Source organism: Anolis sagrei, chromosome 6 (assembly GCF_037176765.1).
Source record: "Anolis sagrei isolate rAnoSag1 chromosome 6, rAnoSag1.mat, whole genome shotgun sequence".
In the NCBI taxonomy this organism is placed as follows: Eukaryota; Metazoa; Chordata; class Lepidosauria; order Squamata; family Dactyloidae; genus Anolis; species Anolis sagrei.
Genome location: NC_090026.1, coordinates 119,928,198 through 119,955,006, shown reverse-complemented (window position 1 = coordinate 119,955,006; position 26,809 = coordinate 119,928,198). Strand labels below are relative to the sequence as shown.

At 39.4% G+C, this 26,809-nt stretch overlaps 1 protein-coding gene across 6 annotated transcripts in view; it reads left to right on the top strand.

Moving 5' to 3' along the window:
* RBM33 (RNA binding motif protein 33) overlaps nt 1-26,809 on the top strand; it is a 102,313-nt gene that overhangs the window by 36,316 nt on the left and 39,188 nt on the right. For 4 of the 6 annotated variants that reach the window (XM_060782586.2, XM_060782588.2, XM_060782585.2 and 1 more), the window contains exons 11-15: nt 10,249-10,399; nt 12,038-12,381; nt 15,797-16,096; nt 17,686-17,973; nt 21,807-22,493. In XM_060782586.2, the coding sequence (XP_060638569.2) occupies nt 10,249-10,399; nt 12,038-12,381; nt 15,797-16,096; nt 17,686-17,973; nt 21,807-22,493 (1,770 nt within the window). The remainder of the gene's footprint in view (nt 1-10,248; nt 10,400-12,037; nt 12,382-15,796; nt 16,097-17,685; nt 17,974-21,806; nt 22,494-26,809) is intronic. The other 2 variants (XM_060782590.2, XM_060782587.2) reach the window with 1 other exon arrangement.

The following is a 26,809-nucleotide window of genomic DNA, read 5'->3' as shown; positions in this document are numbered from 1 at the left end:
AGTATCGAAGCACATAGAGGGTATTATTGCCTTCATTTTCCAGAATAATGTGATCACACTTCAAGCATTCTTTCCATGCTCTTGGAATCAAGAGAAACTGTACATAAAACAATATGGGGAGATAGCATGCTTAAAATTTATACACCGCCTTTGCCTGCCTGTCAATAGATTTACACAAAATTAGCTAGTTTTTTTAAAAAAAATGTACTTCTTAGAATATGAGATTAAATTTCTATAGTCTTGCATGATTTTTTCCCCCTTAAATATGTTTCTATAATTGTTGATCATGTGGATCTTAAGGGCAATTCAGTATCTTTAAAAAGGTCTTCATTTTATTTTATGTAAGGGAGATGTTGAAGGATGGGATTCATGGGATGAATCTTCTTTTGGATCAAGAACTTCGTAGTATCATATTGACCACCTTTCTTTCTCTAGAATGTGCAGGTTTTAGGTCTGCAAATCAGTGAAATGTGAAAGCTTATTAAAATAATCTTTTGTACCATCATTATTACATTCATTTAATGCTTTGTATATGATGAAGCCTATAGGAACCAGAGCTATCCAGTTCATTTTAAGGTGTTAACTCATTTGTAGACACTATTTCAGAACTTAGATTCATCTACATAAGGGGTATAAATACAAAGCTTATGAGTCTTGGTGTGATGTTTTCAGACGGAGTTGTCCTGGCAAAGGAATATATTACTTAAAATATTTTCCCAAATGCTACCTTAATAGTGTATTATTTTTTGTTTTGTTTTTCTGACTGCCTGTGGCACTATGACATAATGAACCTTCCTTAAAAGTAAAAGAGTGGAATGAGTTACCAACGATGCTTGGTAGTTCTGTATTGGTCTAAATCCCCTGAAGATATCAGATTCTGCCTGATTTTGGAAACCAAGCAGGGTCAACCCTGGCTAGTACTTGGATAGGAGAGTGTCAACAAATCCCAGGTGCTGTAGACCATATTTCAGAGGAAGGAATTGGCAGAATCACCTTCTGAGTAATCCTTGCCTATGAAAGCCCCATGAAATTTGTGCTTCATCCAAAGTCAGCTGGCGTCTTGAAGGCACATACATACACATGCAGTGAATTATTGCTTGAGGGACCAGACTTAGACCATAGGCCTGCAATTTGCTATTCTTACCATACGTTTATCAAGAGGCAGGTGGATTCTGTATGGCATCAGTATTGGAGTAAAGTAGAAAAATGTCCTTGTCTTTCATTTCGTCAGTCATCGGTGGATATATTTCTAACAGACAACAGCTTAAATGTTTAAAAAGGAACTATAATGAACGCTCAGGCGTACGTGGTTGTCTCTTCGTTGAATCAGTCAGCTACTGTGGTTTGATTTGTTGTTGTTGTTGTTGTTGTTGTTGTTGTTGTTGTTGTTAAACCAAGACACCCTACCTTGAATTTATATCTTTTTTTCTAAGCTTTCATTCTTTTCCAACCACAGGAGGAAATGTGTAACCTCAGGCTTAAAATCCATTGATCAAAACACATTCTTGTGTTAGAAACCAAACCTGGGAATCTGAAGTTTATCCTTGTAGTTAACATCCTTATAATTTGTGCTTTTTCCAATAACTACAGGCCATTTTTGAGCATTTTTGGGTTACGGTTGATGAGCCCCATGGTAGTTCAGATTGCTTGATTCCTTGGGCTTCCTCCATGTTCTGTCATGTCATTTCAAGTAGGATGCAATGACCCTTCCGATTTTATTTATTTATTTATTTACTGCATTTATATACCGTCCCTCTCAGCCCGCAGGCAACTCGGGACGGTTTACACTTGGTACTTTATTTCTCTTCCAACAACCCAACACAAAATCCGTGGTTAGTTTTAGCTTCCCTTGTGGATTTACCTTTACTTGCTTGGGAAAGAAGTAAACCGGAGCAGCAACTGCACCTGAGTTTTTACAGCAAAATAAACAGGGCAAGTCATGACTATTGTTTGCCCTGTTTATGCTTTACTGAAAGATGCAGTTAATCCTGGCATACACCTAAAAGCTTAATGTGTGAGTAACTGCTTGCGACTAAGTTTTTTAAGTGCCTTCCGGCTGCTCTTCTGAATTGGTAATAAGTGTTAGTTTTTTACGTTCTTGTTATGCTGTTTTTGTAGGTGTCAGACATCTAATAAAATTTTAAAAAGCCATTCCTACTCCTGTCTCCTGCTCTACTACCAAGTGATTCTGCTTTTTTAATGGCAATGTTGTTAGAACAGCAACAGTAAATGAAAATTTCACTCTATTACTGTGCAGTGGCGCTGGCTCAATCCACGTATTCTGGAAAGCATTTTGTTTTCTTTTTAACATGATACAAGGTATCAGGTGGCCATGATTGACATTTCTTGGATAGAGCTTTATACAGCATTTCATGCAAATCATGTCTGAATGAGACTGCTGAATCAAATTACATTCCTCTCCTATTATAGCCCTGCAGATGTGCAACTGAGCTTCTTTAGCTTCTGTCGGTACGATTTTCTTATGAGGACTTGCCATTTTCATGACTTGTCTCCCTGGTTCTACAATTTCAGCTCTTACGATCGTGATGGAGCAATGAGTGTTTCTTATCAGATCTATAAGTGATCGCAAGCGGACGCAACATAGGGTTCCCTCCCCAGCCCATACGATGTCAAACATTGTCAGGCTGGCAGAGGGGAAATGCAATTTAAAATGCAGGTGACATAATAACAAACATCCTCCATTTGCTAGTAGGCTTCTGATTAATCACTATTACCATACATTATCATACCATCAAATTTAATCATATCAGTGAATTCCCATCTGCAGGAGGAGGAGCAGAAGCTAAACATGATGGTAAGAGCTATTAAACAAGAGATAGGGGAGAAAGGTTTTGAAAATGAAGCAGCCCAGTTCCTTGTTGTGTGTTCATTTCACAAATGATCAAATCGAGGTGAAATTGTGAACTGCTTAAATATGGGCATTTTTAAAATCCACTAATTCCAAGACCTCACAGTGCACAATTGCACACTCTGTTCTGGTGAATCTGATCTACTGAAGCATTGAATAAAAGGTGGCATTGTTTTTCTTCTTTAGTCCTCAGGGTGCCTATAGAGTAGAAGTTTTGTGGCAGAAGCAAGCGCCTGAGGCATTTGAAAGAGTGATTGGATAGTAATCTTTTGTAGGGACTGTTATTTTCTCATGAAGGGAGAGCTCTGGTCCATGCTTGTCATGGTTTTAAGGAGAGTAATATATGAATCTATATAAATAAAAATGTAATGTTCATTTGTGCGATTAACAAAACACAAAAACCATTGGACGAATTGACACCAGATTTGGACAGCATACACCTAACAACCCAATGTATGTCCTTCACTCAAAAAATTGATTTTGTCAGTCGTAGTTGCTGGGATTTATAGTACACCTACAATCAAAGAGCATTCTGAACTCCACCAGTGATGGAATTGAACCAATCTTGGGACACAGAACTCCCATGACTAACAAAAGATACTAGAAGGGTTTGGTGGGCATTGACCTTGAGTTTGGGAGTTGTAGTTCACCTACATCCAGAGAGCACTTTGGACTCAAACTATGATGGATCTGGACCAAACTTGGCATGAATCCTCAATTTGCCCAAATGTGAATACTGGTGGAGTTTGGGGGATGTAGACCCTGACATTTGGGAGTTGTGGTTTCTGGGATTTATAGTTCACCTACAATCAAACAGCATGCTGAACACCAACGACAGAATTGGGGCAAACTTCCCACACAGAACCACCATACTTAAGGCCATCCAGTCCAACTCCCTTTTCCAGGGCAAGAAAATGTAATCAAAGCCCTCCTGATAAAAAGCCATCCAGTCATAAATATAGATAGATAGATATGATTCACACACAGAGAGAGATATAGTATCATTGATTTGAAAGGGACCCCTAAAGAAGGACAATTATATGTTGCATGTTCCAGAGTAGGCAAACCAGACACTCTCCACATCAACACTGACAAAGAAACAGCAAGAAGTGCTGTTTACCCACAAGCATAAAGGAATTATGTATATTAGAAATAGTTACTTTATTTTCCAGATCACCAGACTGGGCCGCAGCAACGCATGGCAGGGGACGGCTAGTTGATAATAAAAGGAAACACTGGATTAGGTATAGCTGTGGTTAAAAGAGAAATACATAACCACCTATACATTTTTAAAGAAGGTCAGTACACAGACTAGGGAGCCAGCATAAGGTTTGAATGTTGGACTTGAATTCTTACTCTGCCACAGAAACCCACTGGATGGCTTTGGGCAAGTTTCATAAGACAAAGGCCAGTCTCCTATGAATGCATTTTGCCAAGAAAACCCCATGGTAGGTTCACCTTAGGTTCGTCATAAGTCAGAAATGACTTTGAAGTTGCAGAACAAGAAGCGCACAGACTCATTCTTTACCTCCATCTCTTCCATGACTTTCGTAGACACCTGCCACTAAATTTAGTTAGTAATGAGAATTTCTTGTTCATTTAAAAGGACATTAGTGGTTACCTGCCAAAGGTCAGCATTAGCTGTGGGGCTGCACAACTAATGTTGGTGGGGTGCAGGGAAGGGAAATGTGCCTTGGACCAGAACTTGAACACAGCCAGTTACACATACCCTGTTACTTGTAATTAATTCCCATTAACTGAGGTGCAACTAAGTAACATTCCAATTCTAACTCAGTCAGGAATATCTTTTCTCTTTTTGTCCTGTGAATGCATTTGTTTATTTACTATTATTAATATGTGGGTTTGTCTTTCCTAGATGGTAGAGGAGCTAGCTTGTTCTCAGTTGTGGGTCTTGAGGCAACAAAGAACTAGGCAAGGGGATAATGTCTCATACCATAAACCAGCCGTTTAAATATCCAGATATTAAAGAAAAATATTGGAGGAATATTAAAGTAAAAGGTTACTTTTAAAAATTGAAACTATAGCATCAGGCTTGGTGGCCTTGCACTATAATTACAATTAATCATTTTTAAAGGCCGCTTTCTAAGCTGTGCCCTTGATTAAGCAGATTTGCTCCTTCTGCTTTCAGGCATGCTTTGAGCCATGTATAGGCTACCTGGGCTGGAAATGTTACTTTTCAAAATGAGATAGTTTAAAAAAAAGAATATAAGTATTTAGTAAATAAATAATAAATATGTCGAGGATGGATTTCATTGGAATCGGTACACCTGGAATGGGCTGACAAGAAGCCATGCTATTTGCCATTACGGTTCTTGGATAGTAATATAATTTTTGTATCTTTTTTATACAAGGTCTAACATACAGCTTTTCTATTTTTCCAGGCACATAGTTTTAGGGGGAAATGGGTGATCATTCAGTTGTCTCATATATTTTCACTAAAGTATCAAAACCATTTTCTTTCCACCCTTCGCTGAGAATTTCTGCTTCTTCTTATCTGTCTTGTCCTTTTTTTGCTGACCTTCATTTTCTTACAAGCAGCAGGACAAAGGAAGTGTCTTAAAGTAACAATAGCACAACATAAAAATACAGTAACTAATATAATCCCTGATAGAAATAATGGCCGCTCTAAGTTTTAATAGCAACTCCATGATATTTGGAGGAATCAGCTGTTATTAAACGGAGATTCATAAAATGTAGGAAAATATAAAATGGTGATGACCTTTGGTTTTAAAAGGTTTGAATATGGTGTTTATTCTGTTTCTCACACTTTTGTGAAAGATCTTTTGGATGGGAACAAGAAAATTAAGGAGTAGCCTAGCCTTTTAAATATATCACCCTCAAGCAAAGGATAATTCTAGCTGAGATGGGAGCCTTCTGTTGGTTAGGTCCCAATCTGAAAAGAGTATCTTCTTGGATTGGGACTTAACTAACAGAAGGCTCTGTGGCCGATCACCTGTAATATCCTGGTATTATTGTGTAGCTTGGAAGTCTTAATTTGAGTGCAGGCCAAGCGCCTGCACTCAAATTATTATTTTATTTATTGTGTTATTTTTTATTTATTGTGTCAGAAGCGAAGTGAGGGTACAGTTATAATGTATTTAAAAACACAAATACAGCTCAAAACGTGGCATTATGCTAAATGTCTTGATAAAAAGTTGTCCACTTGGAGTGCCTCTGGTGTTGTTGTGAGAAGGTCCTCCATTGTGCATGTGGCAGGGCTCAGGCTGCATTGCAGGAGGTGGTCTGTTGTTTGCTCTTCTCCACATTCGCACATCACGGACTCCACTTTGTACCCCCATTTCTTATGTTAAAGCCATATATTTCACCCATGATTATAAGAGCCAGATACTGGATTCCTCTCTGCTTTCTTTTTCTCCTCTTATGGTGTTATCTTATTGGTGCAAAACTTGGTTGGAAAAAGGAACACTTAAATTAATTCCAAGGCCACTGTTTATTGCTATCAGGACAACCTTTTTGAGAACATGATGATTATAAAGTCAAACTTGTGATGAAAACATTTGTTTGATCCACTTCATTGTGGGTTTGCCCTTTGATTATTTCAAGCCACCAGAGGTCTTTTTCTGCCAGGGGAGGTAAGGTCCAGTGGCTGCAGAAGTAATAGGATTAACATTTTGTGAGAGATGGCTGCTGTTTCAATGATGTCATAGGTTACATAGTCACCAATTCTTTGCAGTTATATTAGCAGAGTGTACTTACCTTGTGTCAGTGGCATTCTTCTATCCTCTTTGCATTTTAAGTGAGATTAATAAATGAAAATATGTTTTAGTGATGGGGTGTAATTCATTGAAAGATTCATGAAGTTTCGCTGACATTGTTGCAGTATTTAATTAGTCTGTTGAAAAAAATCCAGAGTGACCCTTTAGGAAAGCTGATAAGTCATATAATAGCTGTTAGATCCTCTTTATACTTTGCTTCATAAGATTAACATTGCGCTAAGCAATTTATGCTAAGTTTTCTCTTTTATTGGTAGTCGTAGTTATCTGAGGTTCATGAATAGATTATAACAGATAACATCATGTAATTAACAAGAGATGCTGAAAAGTAAAAGTACAATTTGTGTAAGAATTATATGTGAGAGAATGTTAATTTCTTAACTAGGGAGGATATTTGAGGGGATAAAAAGGAAAGCAAAATAGTATAATTCTTTGACAGGATTAAGGTAACCTTATCTCATGTTCTTTTAGAACATTGGATTGCTTCTGTGTGTGGAAATCATGCTGAATGAGTTCTTCAGATGTCTGTAATAAATTGGAGACAAGTTAGCTTTGATGTATGACTGTAGTAATTGATAACTCTCATATTTGCTTGTTGTAAAATGGAAGCAAATATTCAAGGAAACATAACTGAACAATGCTTTCTAGTCATAATTTGCAACTCTGGATGGGCAAATGGTGGCTTTTGTAAACGTCAGGCAGTATCTGATTGACTGGCTAGATCAGTAAAAAAAACTTGTACATTTGCCTAAAAGTTGCTCTTGGTTAATTGGGCTGAAGCATTTGGATTTTTGAAAATATAAGAATGTATGGAAACGCTGGGGAATAAGCATAGTCTTTAATTATTCCCCCTGCTTTCACCTTGAAGAGATTGCCTTTTTAAGGTGATCAGCAGAAAAAGGAGACCATGCATCCCTAGCAGAAGTGTATGGAGTTACAAATAGACACTTTCTACTATATTGCCTTGTCTGATAAGTAATAAAAAAAGAATAAATATGTACAGCCCCTGAGAAATCAGTTTATGTACAGACCAAAACATATTGGACTTTTTAGAGAATACGTTTGGACCCATAGTAAACGCATGGAGACCAGTCTCCTCTTTTTGCTGATTCTCAATATGTGGTTTTCAGTTTCCGTTCTTGCTTTTCTTTAAAGTATTTGCGTGCTGGGTTCTGTGCATCAGTTAAAAACAGTGTCCTTTTTCTTCAAAACTTTGTTCGTTTGTTTCTATACATATTGCATCAACTCAAAACCTGCAGCTACTCAGTGAAGGTTTTGTTAATAATGTGACTGTACTAATTCTTTTCTTCAACCTTTAAATATAAGAGCTGGGAGAGTTTGTGGCTCAGGGACCTTGAGCTCAGCAACGGTAGGCGTCAGGCCTGTCTCACCTCTGCTATAAATTCATTGGGCCGTGTCTTACCTTACTAATGCTAATCTGCTTCACAGAGTTGTCATGAGGATCAGTGACAGATGCTCTGTACAAAGACTTTTGGAACACACCCATATGATATAGAAATGTCCTTAATGTAGTACATCAGATACTGTAAAGGATACAGCCTTTACATTATCAAGCAGAAATAGGCAAAGTGCAGACTCCCAAGTGTTGTTGAACTGCAACTTCAGTTTTCCTTATTATTAGCTATGCAGATCAGAGCTGATATATGCTGCCATTCTGGGGAGCCATACTTTGCTTCCCCTCCGCACTAAAGTTGTGCAAGTGAATAATCTGTAGAAAGCTTTGAAACCAAATCTGTGTTTTTGGTGCAACCTGTACTTGTGCTCCTCCAGATTGATCAAATTGAGGAAGGGGCATAAAACTAACAAAGATCCTATTTGTATTTCTAAAATGTGTTATACTAGTGTATAGTCTGTCATTGTGATTATTTTTGACCATATGTGCTCACGAATCATGATACTGAAAGATTAACACGTTCCTCTTTGATACTGACCAGATGAAACAAAAAGAAACCACTGTGCACATTCTTATTTATTTTGAGTCCCCTACATAATGCTTATTTTCCTTCAATCTGCTTTGCTGTTGAGTAAAAAAAAACTTGTATTTTTTTAAAGCATTGATAAACAGCAAGAGACTATACTACAGACAACTTCTCCTTGTAATGATCTAGAGATGCATGTAGAATGAAAAATCTCAGGCTTGCTAAAATTGTTTAACAAAAAAAATTCAAACATTTGCTGAAATCAACAGTGACCCTATTGTTGTAAGGGAAAGTTAAGCCTAGTCATTTTTCCCCATTTGATGTCTGTGAGAGAACATGACATAATCAGCTAAATTCATAGGACTGTTTATCACACTGGCAATGACCTATTATTAAGCATGCAAATAGGTAATGATATTTTTATTTTGTCATGCCTTTTCCCCCAGCAGCACATTTCACAATGTTTTCAGCTCAGCTGGTTTTTTTTGGATGATCATTTCGAATGGATTGCTACCTGCAACTGATATGTAACTATAAACCAGTTAATAGTTTACAGAGTAGACGTTACACAGACAAAAGAGACTGCAGGACTGGACTCTTAAAGAATCCTGCACCAACTGAAAACTGAAGTTGTTGGCATTGTGACAAAACTTGCTTCCATAAATGTGAAAAGTTAGCTTCAAAAGTGTTCTACTCAAGATTAAGATTTTAACTGGCAGTTATAACTTTCTAGAAGGGTATGACCTGCAAAATTTGCTTCCAAAATATTTGCTTTATTGAAACTCTAGGGATCTAGAATATAAACTGACATATAAATTCAAATGGGTATCCCTTAGTAGTCCTGTTCCTAGGAAAAGGTATATCAACATACGTAGTATTATTGCTTTCTATTAATATTTTAGCTGATGGATGCTTTTGTTACAAATGGACTCGGTCTCTAACACATAATATGTCATGTTCTGTCACAGAATTAAAAAATTCAATTACCGAGCTTAAATTTCAAATATTTTTTTCATTGCTAATTCTGAAACAGCTGAATATGGTGCCATTCTGTGAAGCATTGATTTAAAACCAAGAATGGCAAATATATGTTAATTTTTCATATCCCTTCTATAATAAGTGTTACAGATGCTTAAGTATTTAGGGTTGTGAGCTTTGTCAAATATTGGTCCCCTATTATTCCTGAAGTATGATTTCTTTACTTCAGAATGGGAGGAAAAATCAATTTATGACATCCAGAAAATTAAAGCAGCTTCATTTTGGTTGCTTAGGTTATACTAAATAGATAGCAAAGAATAGCATGGTTTAAAGAGATAAATGTCAGGAGCATTTTCTAAAGTAGACATTCAGACTTTTGGATTAATGGGATAGAAGGTCAATAATTGCATGGATTTCAGTAAGCTCAAAAAGAGATGGCATTCCTGTGGTGCTGCTGTGATTATTAAAACATTTAGAATTCACTGCATAGATACCATTCTTAGGTTCAGTGTTCGATTCTGAGGCAGAAGATATGACTCAGTAGGTGGGCCAGTTATACAGATTATAGCAAGATACTTTGATCTTTCTCTCTCGCTCTCTTTTAAAATGCATGTTCTGAATGGACTGTGGAAGAAATGCTTCGAGATTGATTTTGCCTTATTAGTCTCATCCGTTTTTCCCCACTACCTTTTGTCATTTTTTTCAGGCCCCTCCAGATTTTCCGCCGAACCCCCCTGGCCCTGTTCCTACTAACTTCAACCAAGCCCCGAGACTCTCCCTCCAGGATCAGTGGAGAGGGCCACCGCCTCCTCTGCCACCACCACCTCCACAGGACAGAGAGCCTTTCTTCATGGGAGGTAACATCTTTGTCTGTTTTGGTGGCATTTTATTGGTGTGTTAAGAACTAAGCAGCCATTTCCCCATTCTAGTTATAGGCCAGTCGAAACGCGGGTAAATACGTCACCATTTGGAGATCTGCAATTAGTGATTTGGTTCCAAGTAGTCAAAACAGCATGGGAGCAGATTTAGCTCTCTTTCTCAAAGTGTTAGTGCTTTCTTTTTTGGTTAGCACATTATTACAACAGAAATTATTTAAGTGGTATGTACAGCTCTTCAGGTATTTTGGACATCAGCGGCTGTTAGGAATTGTGGGAGTTGAAGTCCAAAACACCTGGAGGGGTGAAGTTTGCCCATGCCTGCTTTAGGGTAACATGTGAAAACAGTAGAAGTTTTCATAAGTACACTTGATTTATAACCCATGTAATTTACATTCCATGTTTATAAACCACGTAATTTACATTCTGGATTCTAAATTAGTTCTTGATATAGTGGTGGAATTGCAAACTGAAGAGATCAGATAGCTGATGGCAGAGGGAGAAACTCTTCCTTAGTTAATAATATACTTTATTGATATTCTGCTCTATCTCTCCGAGGGGACTCAGAGCGAATTACTGGTACACATATGGCAAATATTTAATGCCATTATACAATTGACAGAGATAGACAATACATAAACATAGGCAAGACTTCCCTCTTTTCATCTCCGACATCGGCTGTGCTCGACTTGGCCATGGGGAAGTGCTGTTGTCTCATTTTCCACACCGAGGAATTTGTCATCCATTTATTTATTTCCAGTATTTCTACTCCGTCTCTTCTCTACCCCCGAAGGGGGACTCAGGATGGCTTACATTTGGCAATGATTCGATGCCTCTACATATAAACAATTACAATAATACAACAACAAATAAAATACATAAAGCATCCATAAAACAATAAAACAATATCCTCAGCTGTATCGCCTTTCCTGTCAATTTCCAACCAAAGTGCTAATTATGTCTGCTGTCTGAAAGCCTGGTCCCAGAACCACAATTTCAATTTCTTCCTGAAAGCCAGGAGGGATTAAGCCGATCTTATCTCATTTGGAAGCGCATTCGACAGGCGGGGGTCCACGACCAAGAAGGCCCTGTCTCTCGTCCCCGCCAGATGTGTTTGCAATGTTGGTGGGAGCGAGAGTAGGGCCTCCCTGGATGATCTTAAATTACGAGGTGGGATGTAGAGACATGGATTCCTTTCCTGATAGGATTTTTGCTGGCATGTTTTTCTGGGCGCTTTTTACCTCCCTGCCAAAGCGGTACCTATTTATCTACTTACATTGTTGTTTTTAAACTGCTAGGTGAGCATAAGCTGGGCTGATGGCGGTAGCTCACCCCGGCCCAGGCTTGAACTACCAACCTTTTGGTTGACAGGATCTTCTATAGCAGGCAGATTAAACCACTGTGCTAGCCCGCTGTGCTAGTTTGCCTTTAGAGAACTTCAGTTAGGGCAGCTGTGATTTTACTGCCAATCAGAATGGATAAAAACTGAAGTAGGCAGACAAATACTCTGAACTGATAGACAGTTTTTAAGTAGCCCTTTGTGTACATTAGTGATAGGATGAAGTCTGGAAAGTTTCCTTTAGAACCCATTTGATTTCTTGACGGTGCTTGTTGTTACAGATCCAAGGTTTCCGAACCATCCCTTGTTTGAACAGCGGAGCCCGCCTCCTCCACCTCCTCCTCTCCTTAACAGCACACATCCTGTTCCCGGCCAAAACCCACTTGCTTTTGCTCAGCCTGGACCAGGGTTCAATCAGCAGGGGCAACAGCCCATGTTTCCCAGGGACAGGATGGTGAGGCCTAACCTCCAGCCACAGGGACCAGTGGGAGTCCTTCACTTCAACCAGCCTGGAGCAGCAAATACTCGGCCTTTCCTTCCTCCTCGACAGCCGTTCGTACAAGTCCCAGGGCAGCCATTCTTGACAGCTCTCACGCAGCCCAATATGCAGGTATGGCGTTATAAGGTGAGCTCTTAGTTACTGCAGTTTGAAATCTTGTAACTACTTTAGCCTAGATACTCAGAGTATGAGCATGTTGCCTGTTGCAAATCATAGAAGCTATTCTCTCAAGCACCCCTTTTTGTGCTATTTTGTGAGATTTTGTGAACTCATAATTGGGACAAAAAACAGGTCTGCTATCCACCAGAAGATCATACTGTGTTATGTAGTCTTTAGGAATGAAGAATTTGGGGTTGTTGTTGGGTGGTTTGTTTTTGTTTTTGTTTTACCTACTCTGCCCTTTGAGCTCTTTTGGAGACTACATTGTGTATATGAAATATTTGTGGAGGACCATGTCAATCCCACCTCCCGAAAAGTACTTCTTGCGCTCTGCCTAAGGACAGGGTAAACCTGAACAGATTACTGTATTAATTTTAGCCTTGGCCACACTTAAAAGAACCTGAAACCAATCTTTTGCCTAAGCTGAATGATACGGAAACCTGTGAGAAGCTTTCGTGTACACAGAATGGGAATATTTAATTCCAATTGATGTTACAAATATAGATGAAATTTAAATATGCTTTTATTGCTGTGCCAAGCATGAAAACATGTTTCCCCCCTGTGCCCAATGCTAATTGAATTACAAGGGTTAGTGGCAACTTTATATCAGCATACTCCTTCAAAGTGAAGATATTAAACTGCTTTGATTTTTGTGAGACTGTTCACAGCTAATGGGATTAGAAAAGTTTGTAATGCGACACTTTGTTCAATATTCCATGGTTCCTTAAATTGATTTACTCCACAAGAAATATGAAAATAATCTATTGTTTAAAGACAAGTTCCTGTGCGGCACGTAGATTATGTATGCATGGGACTAGAAAATAGTTGTATTTAGTCACCACAAAGCTTAGAGCACCCTCTGCTGGTGCAGTTGCCTTTCCTATGAACACGTTGATTACCGAACACTGGCATTGTGGCCTTTCTAAAAAATAGTCGATATATCAGTTAAGCCACTACAAACATGTTTCAATGCCTCATTTGTTTTAGAAGGAGGAATAAGATTAGATTTACATGATATTTTTTTAACATGGGCTCATTCTTTGCTGCAAATTTGGATACATTTGCTGGCTTTAGGGGTGCAAGACTCACGAAAGTGGAAAAACTTGTGAATAAAAATAATGCCTTTTTTAAAAACCTGAGAGAACATCTCCCAAGGAATCTCTTAATTCCTTCAGCATGATAAACATCAGCCACAAGTTGACCATAGAATTATACTGGAAGATCTAGAGATGACCATGTACAGGGTGAGGCAGCATAACTTCCTATTTTTCTTTTTCTTTTATTATTATTTTTTATTGTTTTTCACATAAATTAAAAAGGACAACAATAATACAGAACATCCATAAAAACAGAAAGAGAAGAAAAAAAAGGAGGGGGAATCGCACATACATGCAAAAATACATATTTAAAAAAACAAACAAAAAAAGAACATACAAGACATGACTTCTGTTCTTCTTACTTAACCTGACTCTAATTTAACTAATACCTCTTTCCCTCCCCCCCCCCCCCATTCAAATTTAGGGTTGAGGTAATCGGAGTATCAACAGTTTCTATCCCTCCTTTCCAAATCTATGTTTCCCATCCTTATAACTTTCTTTTTTTAAAAAAAACTTAATAAAACTCATTGTATGAATCAGAAAAAAATTATAATGTAGGCACATATCTAAAGTTTTGTTTTACTGTAGTTTTGAAGATCAAATTAGGTAGGTGATGTCCCCCATTCTCCATACAATGAGTAAACCGATTTCTGGCATTTGTCATGACTCTTGCCAGCATAGCAGGTGTTATGTTGGCAATTTCTTCCTGGATGTTGGTCTTCAAATCTTGTTGGGTCCTTGGACAGTTCACATAAACACCAGATTTCAAAAAACCCCATAGAAAAAAATCACAAGGTGCCAAATCTGGAGAGCAGGCCAGCCACTCCAAATCCGCTCGAAAAGTAGGCCTCAACAGCAAAAGCACACTCCTCACTGTTCTAACGCATGATGGTGATTGAACTGTGTCAGGACACAACTTTATACTCCCACCTCTCGAACGAGATCACTAGCGCTCTGCTACGTCTTCAACCGACTGAATGGCGCACATTTTAAAAAAGGAAGTTATGCTGCCTCACCCTGTATTAATGTGTGAAGGGAAGTCATAGGGAGTAGGGAGCAAGCTTGTTTTCTGCTGCCCTGGAAATTAGTACGTGGAGCAATGGCTTCAAACTACAGTAAAGGAGATTCCACCTGAACATTAGGAAGAACTTCCTGACAGTGAGAGCTGTTCAGCAGTGGAACTCTCTGCCCCGGAGTGTGATGGAGGCTCCTTCTTTGGAGGCTTTTAAGCAAGAGGCTGGATGGCCATCACTCAGGGGTGCTTTGAGTTCGATTTTCCTGTTTGGACTGGATGGCCCATGAGATCTCTTCCATGTCTATGATTCTATGAGAGGTGTTTTCTGTAGGACTATCTAGATCCTGCAGCATGACTTTATATTCAACTTCTAGAACACTGTGTAAATATTATTTATTAGTGCTCCCTTAGCTAAATGTTGGGGCGATGAAAAATTGATCAACAGTAAAAGGTTTCTGAATATCAGCTGTACTTCATAAAAAGGAAGATCAACTTGTTTAGCAAGCCTTGCAAATGCTGACTTATTATCAGTAAATGTTTTATTTTTGTACTTTAAATACAAGCAGACTCCAACTTACAAACAAGATAGGTTCTGTAGGTTTGTTCTTAAGTTGAATTTGTTTGTAAGTCAGAACAGGTACATTTTAAAAATCAATCTCAGGCCAGTTGGCTGAGGAGGAAGGGAGGGAGCTTGCTGACAGGCTCTCACATTCCTTGTCAGCAAAGGCTTTGGATAGGTAAGAAAGGCTCCCTTGCCCCAGCGTTGGGCGAGGAGGAAAGCATGCAAGCCTGTCAGCACACTTCCTACCTCTGCAGCCAACACCAGGGCGAGGGGACAAGGGAGGCTGGACGGAAGCCAAGGCTCCCCAGCCTCAGCTGGAGATGAGAGGTGAAAGAGTCTGTTGCCGGCCTCCTTCACCTTAGCTGGGGAGGCACAGCTAATTCCACTACTCCCTAGCTGGCCACCTCCTTGCCATTTGTATCTATGAGTTGTTTGTAAGTTGGATGTTTGTAACTTGGGGACTGCTTGTACCTATATATGTAAAAAAAAATCAAGCGAAAATGGGTTGAGAGTGGAATTTTTTAAAGAGTTGCTGTACTAGAGGACCTAGAGATTCCTAAAGAGAGCGTTTTATTTAAATCTGTAAATTTGGAGAGCAGACCGTAACTGTGGCAACAGGCTGCTAATTAAATTCCAGAATTTGACCATTTGGGAGCAAACCTTTGCTGAGTGTGCAACATATATGGGTTTTTTTCTTCGACTGCATAGGGTCCCTTGCACCCGCCTTTGCCGCAACACCAGCAGCACCCGCAGCTACCACAACAGCATCAGCACCAACAACCGCCGCCTCCGCACCCCCAGCATCAGCAGCATCCTCCGCCACCACAGCAGCATCACCAGCAGCATCAGTCCCACCAGCAGCAGCACCACCTCCTTGCTGTGCCTCCTCAGCCTCTGATTTCAGTTGCCCCGTCCCAGTTTAGGCCTCACATGCAAACTGCTCAGCAACAGTCAAACAGCAACCGGATGCAGTGCCAGCAACGGCAAGGTCTGGTAAAGGCCAGGCATGTAAGTGTCAATGAAAAGATTGCAGAAATGAGGATGTATTAGAAGATAAAAGTGCCTCTAAATTCATAGTATAAAACCAGTCATTATTTATCTGTCTTGTTATTATTCTCTTCTTTCTTGGGGTCATATGGAGTAATAGCATCAATATATGGAAGTCCTGGTTGCCTTAAATTGCCAGAAAAAGCCTGAGGGGTTGATATCTTCATAAGTTGCATTTCATCTTCATAAGTTGACCAAACACCATCTCTACATCCTTGGGTCTCAGAAAATGAAAACTCTTATATTATCCAGCCAGATGGTTTGGACACCCATGCATGGGACATAAGAATTCAATTCATGATGGTTGAGTTTTTTCTTCCCAAAATAACTAACACAGGGTTGGCAATACATGGCCTTTTTTGTAGCCTCACTACAAGCAAGGCAAGATATAATTTTGTTGGTAAACAAGATGGGCAGAGAGCATGTGGCATGTTTTGTGTAATTTATTGTGCTTCTGGAGGAGAAGAATTTAATTCCTTATTGAGGTTGGCCACCCCAATCTAGCACTAAAGTTTAAAAAAACCGCAACAAAGATACTTTAGAGCCATTGGGCCAAAACTCCCATTTGCCCTATATCAAGAACCCCACTGGATGACATTGCAAAGATGCAATGGTAGAGGAGTGATCCCAGTCTTCTACAGGTGACTCTTAGATTATTTGTTTAGATACAGATCAACAGAGAAGATAAACATTTTTTTCAAGTCCAGCAATCCTCATCAGTCAGTGCACTGTTTAACACAAACAGGGAATCTTATCTGGGAAGAAGGGGAAAGAAATCTGATTTTGGAACTCCCTCCAGCTCTCAGTCAGACAATGCCTTGAAGCCCTCCCTTGCATCACTGACTGAAACTGCTTTAGGACTAGTAGTAGTGATGAGTAGATAAGGCAAAAGGAACCTTGCTTTAAGGTTCATAGTCAAGACAAGGTAAATGGAGGAGATTATATAGCTGAAAGAATATATAGCTGAACGATTGTAGCATAAACTGATAGCAAGAGAGAAGCTTTCTGGTGTGGTTTCTGTCAAAGACATAGAAAGAAAACTGAGTAGGACTCCACAGGACTGTCGTATCATGAATGCTAAAGGATAGTTAGGGAAGGCCGTGTTTGAAGGTGATGTTAACAGCAATTGTCCATCTCTTGTTACATATCCTGTAATGTTATAGAGCATCTCTTGCTCTTTCCTTTCTTATCTGTTCCCTTGACTTTTCAAACCAGATAGCATTTCTGTTTCTCTCCTCCCATCCCTCTTTGATTCAGCTTTGCTTATTGAGAACCTTCTGCAGGTGAATGAGTTCATATCTTCACTCACTTCAGTAAAAATAATTTAGTGCTGGTAGAAAGCCAAGTTTCTGAGGACATCCAGCTGGTTTATAGTTATGCTCCTTCTTCTGGTCATCTTTTGAAATTACCCTCCTATTTGTAGTTTATTAAGAGCTGTGGTTATTGCAAGGTGCACAGCAAAGAGGAAGTACTTTTGAACATGGTAATAAAATAACAAAATCTTTACTTTAGGCTGCCTTTTAAAAACTAGAGTTTATTGATTTTTCCAGAATGCGCCAACACAAAATATTGCAAAGCGTCCAAATCAGCAGCTCCAGTCGCCTGCTCAGAGGAACAGTAACCTGCGTGAACTACCAATTGCACCTTTGCATGCAATCGAAGCTGTGAGCAACCACCGTACCTCAACGCCTGCTGCTCAAGTGAAACCCATTGCCAGCACCACCCCTGCAGTAAGGCCTGTTCCAGCCATGAAGAATGAGCAGGGAAAAACTGAGACAAAACCCAAAGTTGTTACTCCTGTAGCACAGCCTAAAGTGGAACCAAAATCTGAGCAAGAGGTAGGGGAATCCACATTTCTCTTCATTTTTATGGAAAGGAACCTTTTTGTTCTAGATATAAATGGTGGAAATTAGAATGGAACATGGCTATTTGTGGGTTCTAGTTTCTTTTATGCTTTCTTTCTGTTGATGTTTTTCTGACTACCTTATTTGCCAGTTAATTATGAATAATAGGCAAGAGAATTATGTCTTCTGAAAGCAGGTCTTGACTCCTACTGTTTAAAATATTGAGGTTCTTCATCTCATTGTTTGTGTGTTAATTCTTTTCTTATATATATGAAAAGAATTAAAGTATAGAATCTTCAATGACCCATAAATAAGTAGATCTGGGTTTTTGATGAAAATTTCTAGATTTCTCCATTTGTAAACTGAGTAATTGCCAGTAGAGGAAACCCAGTGTGCCATACAGGAATTTAATGTTTGACTTTTATATTTGGAATCTGCCCTGAGTCCCTGCAGGAAGATAGGGCAGAATATAAATAAAGAGGAAGAAGAAGAGGAAGAGGAGGAGGAGGAGGAGGAGGAGGAGGAGGAGGAGGATTATTATTATTATTATTATTATTATTAAAAATTGATTAGGAATAGATATGGGTTCATTCATTAATAATCAACTTATTATTATAGTGTTCAGTGAAAAATTAGATTTGATTTCCCTCTACTCAGTGATAATGATAACAATAAAAGTGTGATGGCATCCACTAATTCTTTATCCTTAAATTGTCTCAATCAAAATGGAGATTGTAGTCAAGAAATCAGAAGACTAGGCCTTGGAACAGTGGTTCGCGACCTTTGTTTCTAAAGATGTTTCTGACTTTAGCTGCTACAGTTCCTAACAGCTGGTCTGATGACTGGGATTTCTGGGAGTTGAAGTCCAAAACAATGAACTGCCAAAATGACCAATGAATGGGCTCTAGAAGAAATCAGCTAAGAAGTCTCCTTAACCTGTGAGTGCCCAGGTGTTTTGGCCTACAACTCCCAGAAATACCAGCCAGTTTATCAGCTCTTAGGATTTCTGGGAGTTGAAGGCCAAAATATCTGGGGACCCACAGGTTGAGAACCACTGCCTTAGAAGCTATATTTAAAAAAAATTAAACAGCTATTTGGGGAGTATGTGTAATGTAATGTGTTTCTAACCCCCCTCCCACTTAATGGGGCATTAACTTTCTTCCATTATTGCGTATTGGCTCCTTTCAGCTGTTTGCTCTAAATTGTTTGCTCTAAATGGGAATAATAATAATAATAATAATAATAATAATAATAATAATAATAATAAACTTTATACCCCGCCACCATCTCCCTAAAGGGACGGGGCGGCTAACATGAAGCCAAGCCCAAAAATTACAATAAGGCAAAGTAAATACATACAATGTACAATCACATCAAATAAAATGCTTAACATCAAATAAAGTGCTAAATGTTAACAAAAAATAATAGTAAAATAACCACAAAATATGAAATGGTAAAAAGATTAAACACAGTGGGCTGGACCAAATGCAAAGGATAAAATTATAAAACCCCTGGGTAAGATAGATAAATAGAGTATGTAATGGGAGACTCAGGTGGGCAAATAATGGAGTTAATCTTCACAGAGGGATAAGATAAAGTGCATCCAAAGGGTAGATTAGTACTGTGACGGACAAGGTATGGGGGTTTGTTGTTCATTCCCCAAAAGAACACTGAAAAAGCCAAGTCTTTAGACTTTTCCTAAAAACTGCTAGGGTGAGTGCTTGCCTGATCTCCCTGGGTAGCGAGTTCCAGAGCTAAGGGGCCACCACGGAGAAGGCCCTCTCCCTCGTCCCCACAAACTGCACTTGTGACGGAGGTGGGAGTGAGAGGAGGGCCTCCCCCGAAGATCGGAGAGATTGTGCAAGTTCGTAGAAGGAAATGCGATCACGAAGGTAGGCGGATCCCAAACTGTTCAGGGCTTTGTAGGTGATAACCTGCACCTTGAATTGGGACTGGAAAATAAACGGCAACCAATTGAGCTCCTTAAACAGGGGGGTAGACTGCTCCCTGTAATTCGCTTCAGTTAGCAGTCTGGCTGCCGAGTGTTGCACCAATTTCTGGACCATCTTCAAGGGCAGCCCCACGTAGAGTGCATTGCAGTAGTTCAATCTAGAGGTAACTAAGGCATGGACCACTGTGGCTAGATCAGACTTCATGAGGTACGGTAGCAGCTGGCGCACGAGTTTTAGTTGTGCAAAGGCCCTCCCAGCCACCGCCGACACCTGAGCATCAAGCATCAACGGTGAATTCAGGAGGACCCCCAAACTGCGGACCTGTGTCTTCAAGGGGAGTGCAACCCCTTTGAGCACAGGTTGCCACCCTATACCCCAATTCAACAGGAAGTAACTGTAAAAATGATCTATGGACATGATGCTGTTTTTCACCAGTTACTTTCCTAGTTTTCCTTTCTTTTTAAAGCATTTGCATACAGCAGTTGTGGCCAAAATGCAACTTGCTTGGTCATTTCATGTTTTGAACAAAAAAAATCCAAGTGAACTTAAAAAATCAGGGAGGATTGGAATAGACAATTGCAAATAAAGTATATAGAAGGTTTCCATGAGAGAACTAAGGATCGAAGCGATTACTATCACACAGTCTTTCCCACCCTTGTGTCCATTGGATGTTCTGGACTGTCGCACTCATCATCCCTGTCTGAAGATGATACTGAGATTTTAGTCCACTATAGGTGGAAGTTCTATTAAGCTGGAGAAGACTACTGTGTGGAGTTAGAATGTGTGTGTTGGGTTATAGCTTCTGTCAGTTTTGTCATTGGTTTTATATGTGTATCAATATATGTTTTTCAGTCTTGCTACAGTGCCTTTTTTCCTGTCTTTTGTAAAACTCATTTAGTACAGTAATAATACAACTAACAACTGCATTTTTTCAGAAGTATTTTAAAAATTCTTCCTCTTAGATACATTTAATAAGGAGGTGATAGAATGAAAAAATATGCTGTGAGTTGGCGACTTGCACGAAAGATCTAAACTATTATGTTGCATAAAATGGAGCAATTTCTTATCTTTTGTATTATCCATGGCAATACATATCAGAGGTTACTAAACGGGAGCAATCTTTGGAAGCAGCTTTTTTATGTTCTTGATTTTCCCTAGCTTCTGCCAGAGTTTTAGATCCTCTGGAAAGGTTACTTGACACACAAAGGGCATAATACTTTTCAGAAAAGCTTAAGGCCAGAATATTAAAGCCATTCCTGATATGACATTAATATTCCAACACAGCATTTGGCAACATTTTAATTCTGAAGAGAGTGCATGAGTTCAAGGTCAGAGAGATTGACTTGTGCTGTTCATTATAACCAATTATTGTGTGACAAATGAGTTTCTATCAGGCTGAAAATTCTGTAAGAAAAATCAATAGTTCTAATCAGGGCCTTTCAGGTCATTTACCATCCTACCTTTTGTTAGTTTGTCAGAAAAGAGCAAGATAAAACCTGTGTGACACTGGGCTGCCTCTGTATTGTTACTGGTTCCATTTTAAGCCATATTTTTAGATCTTGAATTATATTAATAGTTTAATTGGTTTCAGCAACTTTTGAATGAGTTCTGATTTAGACAGCTCCAGTTTCAGCATTTTGATTTTCTATTTTTCTAAAGTCCAAAGTGGAGACATATATTCTTTAACTCTTCCTAGCTCAGCTAATTAACAGCTAATAAACTTTTGTTGGGAGCTGCATCCTCAAAAGCATCGTTTCTCAGTTAATTTAAAATACTTCTTGGAGATATCCTGCTGTTCTGTCCCTTCCCTTCAAGAAGTAATAGGCATTTTGACCCATCCGGCATATTATTCCTGTTTTGTTTTTTATTCTGTAGCTTCCCGAAGAAGATGAAGAGACCCGACTTTACCGCTTGAAGATAGAGGAGCAAAAGCGTCTAAGAGAAGAGATCCTTAAACAAAAGGAGCTCAGGCGACAACTTCAGGCCGGTGCTCGAAAAAGAGAGTTGCTTGAAAGGCTGGCCCAGCAGCAGCCGCAGCAGCCGCAACAACAGCAGCAACAGCAGCAACAACAGCAGCCGCAGCCGGGTTCTTCAGTACAACATCAGGAGGAGGAGACATCACAGTCACCTGCCAATGGAAATCCACTGCTTCCCCTCCCTGGTGCACCACCCCGCCAAAATGTGAAATACAGGCTGATGGGTAAAAAACAAGACCCGTTAATTCCCAACCCACCCGCTGTTCAGCCTAAGCCCACAAATATTCTGCAGGCCGGAGATAACGCACAGTTTCAAGGACAGCAAATAAAAACAGTGAAGCAGCTCCGACAGACTAGGACGGTGCCTGAAAACGAACTCCCGTCCCCATATAAAGGGCTGCAAACCAGATCTGGTGGAGTGCACTTGATGAACCCATCTCAAATTGCGCGGGTGGCATCGGTACAAGGCCAACCTCAGGAGCTGAAACCTGGGGTGAAAAGGACTGTCATGCAGCGGGCAAACAGTGGTAGTGGAGATGGGCCCCATGTCGGCGCCAAAGTCAGGGTGATTAAGTTGTCAGGAGGGGTAAGTTACCAGGCTTGTCTGTCGGTTGTTCTCATGTGGTTTGTTTGTGGTCTGTGTCTGTCTTTTTGGCGTCATTGGCAAAGGCTCAGAGATAGCAACATTGAAAGAAATAGCTTTAGCAAACTTTACTTCCTTCCCAGGTATTTCCCTGTTATTTTTCAGCCGGAACGATGATATCCGCAACTACTTTAAAAAAATCACCCCTACTGATAGAATACACACACTTTTCCCATCAGTGGAATCCTGAAGGGTCTCCTTGAGCTGATGGCAGTGTGCCAGACGTTGACATGGTAAACAGAACCAACAGACAGAGCACAGATACCATGTGGAATGGAAGTACTCAATTCCCTGATCCAACTTTACATCTAAATGGAAACCTGTCTGATTTAACTGCAGTCTTAAAAGGGGAACTGAGGGTTGTAGTGGATGACAGACCAAGCATGAATAATCTGTAGTTATGTTCAGAAACAAAACGTGCTCCCAAATGGAGAAAGGATAACATTCACAAGGTGCACAATTTAACACAAGGAGAATGTCTTAGTTCAGTCCTCATCACAACATGAGAACTAGGTAAACGTTTGGGATGACACACCTGAGAAAAACATTAAATTGAAACCTAAAGAACAAATTGCATACAAGCCAGGAGGTGCTTTATGTTTCAAAGTAGTGAATAATAAATGAAAAGAATTCAGTTTGCACCAGATATTTGTAAGGAGAGCAGTAAGAACTGCATTTATCAGAAAATGAAAATGGACAAAATGTTGAGCAGTTATTCCTCTTAAATTTAAGATGAGGAAACAGGTTCAAGCTGAAAGTTGAAATCATTGTTGGCACCTTGAATTGTTAGGATAGGAATTGCCAGTAAGAAAGAGGTTAGCTGTACACAACAAAGAAATTTCCCACTGGCCCAGATGGTGATCATATTGCAACACATTGAAGAGTAGCTAGAAAGGCTTCGCATCAATGTTTTTCTACCTCACTCTCTATGGTAGTAGTTATGTCCTGTCTTGTATGTCAACAGACAACAAACAGCAATCAGTAGTATGCATTGACAGATAGTGAGGAGAAAAGAGATTGATAAAGACAAGGCAGAATGTAGCTGATATGTACATCATGCTGTGTGTGAACATATAGTCCTCCCAAGTGGAATTCTTTTCATAGCAAAAATGAATTTCATCCTACTCTTGGGAAAAATAATGCCAAACAATATTTGGGCTAAAATAGACTTTTTAAAATCCAGTTTTTACTGCTGGTTTTTCACTAAAGATCTGACCAGTTCCATGGAGTTGGACTTCAGTCTTTGCAGTTCATTTGGTCGTATCCTCTGTTCATTAGGGAACAACGTAGTTAGATAATTTAAACAGTGTGGATAATCCTACCTCTCAGTAATAATTATCACTACCTCCTTCCCCTAGTTGTGGTCAGAGCATTGGGCCTCAGAATGAGAAAGTGGTTCAGCATACAAGGAAGTAGTTTTAGGATACTTCTCATTAAACAGAGCTTAATAGAGGACAGTTCATTAGTTGAGTAAAAAAAAATCTAGAGAGGCTGTAGAATCTCTTTCTTTGGAAATTTTTGTGTAACAACTGGATACATATTTGAAGGATGCTTGATGGGTGAAGAATAAAACAGAGGCTTTATTCATGGCAGAGGCATGTATGTGAAACCAGATATTCTTTCAAAAACTTTTGCTGTAACATTTTCCACTGCTAAAGAGGCAAGTTGCTGTTTAGATGGCAGGTTGGTATGCCTCCTTGGCAGAACTTCAGCAAGACCTCTAGCTGTGTGTCTGGTCCAGGCCTTCCCACACACAGAGTTGCTTTGGACCAAGGCCAAAGTTTCCTGTCTTAGTGAATGGGATAGGAGGCCATTTATCTCATTACTCCTCGCAGGAATCATATACAAGAATTTTGACAAGTTGGTTTTATTCAGTATTAATAATAGTTACACTTCTCTCCCTTTCCACCTTGAAAATTCTAATACACATTTAATCCAGTGCAAATGATTTGAATTCCTCATTGCAGCAGGCTTGTTGCCAGGAACACCTCCCAAGGCCAGTGAGAGTCCTGCCAAGAGTGCCTGGCTTTTCTACTGTACCAGCAGTCAGCTTCTTTTCAACTTCAGTCAGAAAGGAGGCAAAGTGTGCTTCTCCTTGCCCCTATTAGAAACTAAGTGTACTTTTTGTTGTAGTGTACTTTCAAAGGGGTGCTGTGGGTTAAACCTCTGAGCTGCTGAATTTGCTGACTGAAAGGCTGGCAGTTCGAATCCAGGGAGCAGGGTGAACTCTTGCTGTTAGCCCCAGTTTCTGCCAACGTAGCAGTTCATAAACATGCAGATTTGAGTAGATCAATAGGTGGGAAGGTAATGGTGCTCCATGCAGTTATGTTGGCCAAATGACCTTTGAGGTGTCTACGGACAACGCCGGCTCTTCGGCTTAGAAATGGATATGAGCACCACCCCCTGAAGTCAGACTCGGTTAGACTTAATGTCAGGGGAAACCTTTACCTTTACTGTAAAGTTGTTTCCAACTATGATGATCCTAAGACAAATCCATTATAGGGTTTTCTTGGTGAGGTTTATATAGAGTAGATTTGCCTATGTCTTTCTCTGAGACAGAGACAGTGTAATTTACCAAGGTCACCCAGTGCATTTCCTTGGACCCCAGTTCCCCAGAATGATAGCCCAATACTCTCCACCAGCTGTATTTCTATACAACATTTAGAAGGTTAACTTCCTCTTAAGCATCCCTTATATCAACAAAGAAGGCTGGTAGCGTTTATATGCTAGACCTTCAGCTAGAAAACTTCCTGGTCATCTAGCACTTAAATACAGCAGGGTTGCAGCAAACAGAAAGAGTAATAAATGCCTCTAGTACCAGCAAACCTTAATTTATGTGCTGGACACACACCATACTACCTTGAAAATACACAGCTCTGTCTGATTTAGGAAGCTAGCAAGGGTTATACCTGATGAGAAACCTCCAGTGATATTCAGGTAGTGCTAGGTAGAAATCAAAACATCCAGATAAGAAAAGAACAATTTCTCATTGAAACTAACTTTTCTTTCCATAGTGGAATTTTTCAGCCCTTATAGTACAGATTAAGATACAGAATTTTTCAGCCTTATAGCACAGATTAAGATACTTGATTAAATGTTCAGTAGTTTGTCAAAAAGCTACAGCTATGTTACTTTATTCCACATCTTGCACACAGGAAAGTGAAATTTTTGACACCAGAGAACACAGTCTGGCTGATTTTGATAGTCTGAGAAGTAACTTTGTCAAAGCTCCATGTGAGGTTAAGATCCATTTTTTTGCATGTTTTGAGTCTTGTGCTGAGTTTCTCTGGCTCTCAGTCCCCTTTGAATTATGTGTGTGTTCTTTTGTGTCAACATTTTGAGTGGCCCATCCAAATCTGAACTGTTTGGTGTCATATATGTCATATTCTGTCTAAACAGTACATTGATTTTTCCAGTACTGCAACACTTCCTGCAAATGTTTAGATCTATCACTCCTTTGAAGAGCTTGATTTTGTTTGTTTGCTTGTTTGTTTATTGTTGACAAAAATAAGATGCTGGAATTATTGGAGAAATTTTCAGCACAAATGTACTGTTGCATTTAGAAATGCCAGGAATATTTGCTTGATAATGCAGTCTTACTGTTGTCTTCAAGCATGTGAATTGAAGGAAAGTAGCCAAAGAACTATCTTCACTAGAAATACATTCAATAATAATAGATTGGTTTTCAATAAAATTTATCATTTGGGGCTGTTTCATAATAAATGTTTTGTCAGAAAGCACTTGTGCAAGTTGGAGTTCTACAGGCAGATTGTCAAGTGTGACAGTTGGGTGCTCAGATTTGTTGCTTTGATGCTCACTGTGGGAATGTTTATCTTGCATGCATGATTTTAAGTAGCCTTTGGATAGCAGCCAATAGTGAAGACTTGAAAAGAATGATTTCTTGTGGAAGCATGCTATAGAATTGCACTGAAGGACCTAGAAAATGCTTAGAGAGAACACCTTTCTAGCATTTGTGGGTCCTACAGCACACAACTCTGTCAACTTTTGATGAAAGCATACCATTACATGACTTAGAAAATGCCTATTCAGACATGGGTAAGTGAAATCATGGACACTACTCCTACTGGTATGAGGGTAATACTTCATGTTTTTACAGTAATTTTCAGTTGGTTTGTTGGATGGCATCAAAAAACTCTCCATTTTTAAAAAAGTGCTCTTGAACAATGAAGTGTTATTGTCGGAGAGTGGCCTACTACCTTTTTCTTTTCAATTGGTGCCTGTTCTTTGCTTTCCTTTTC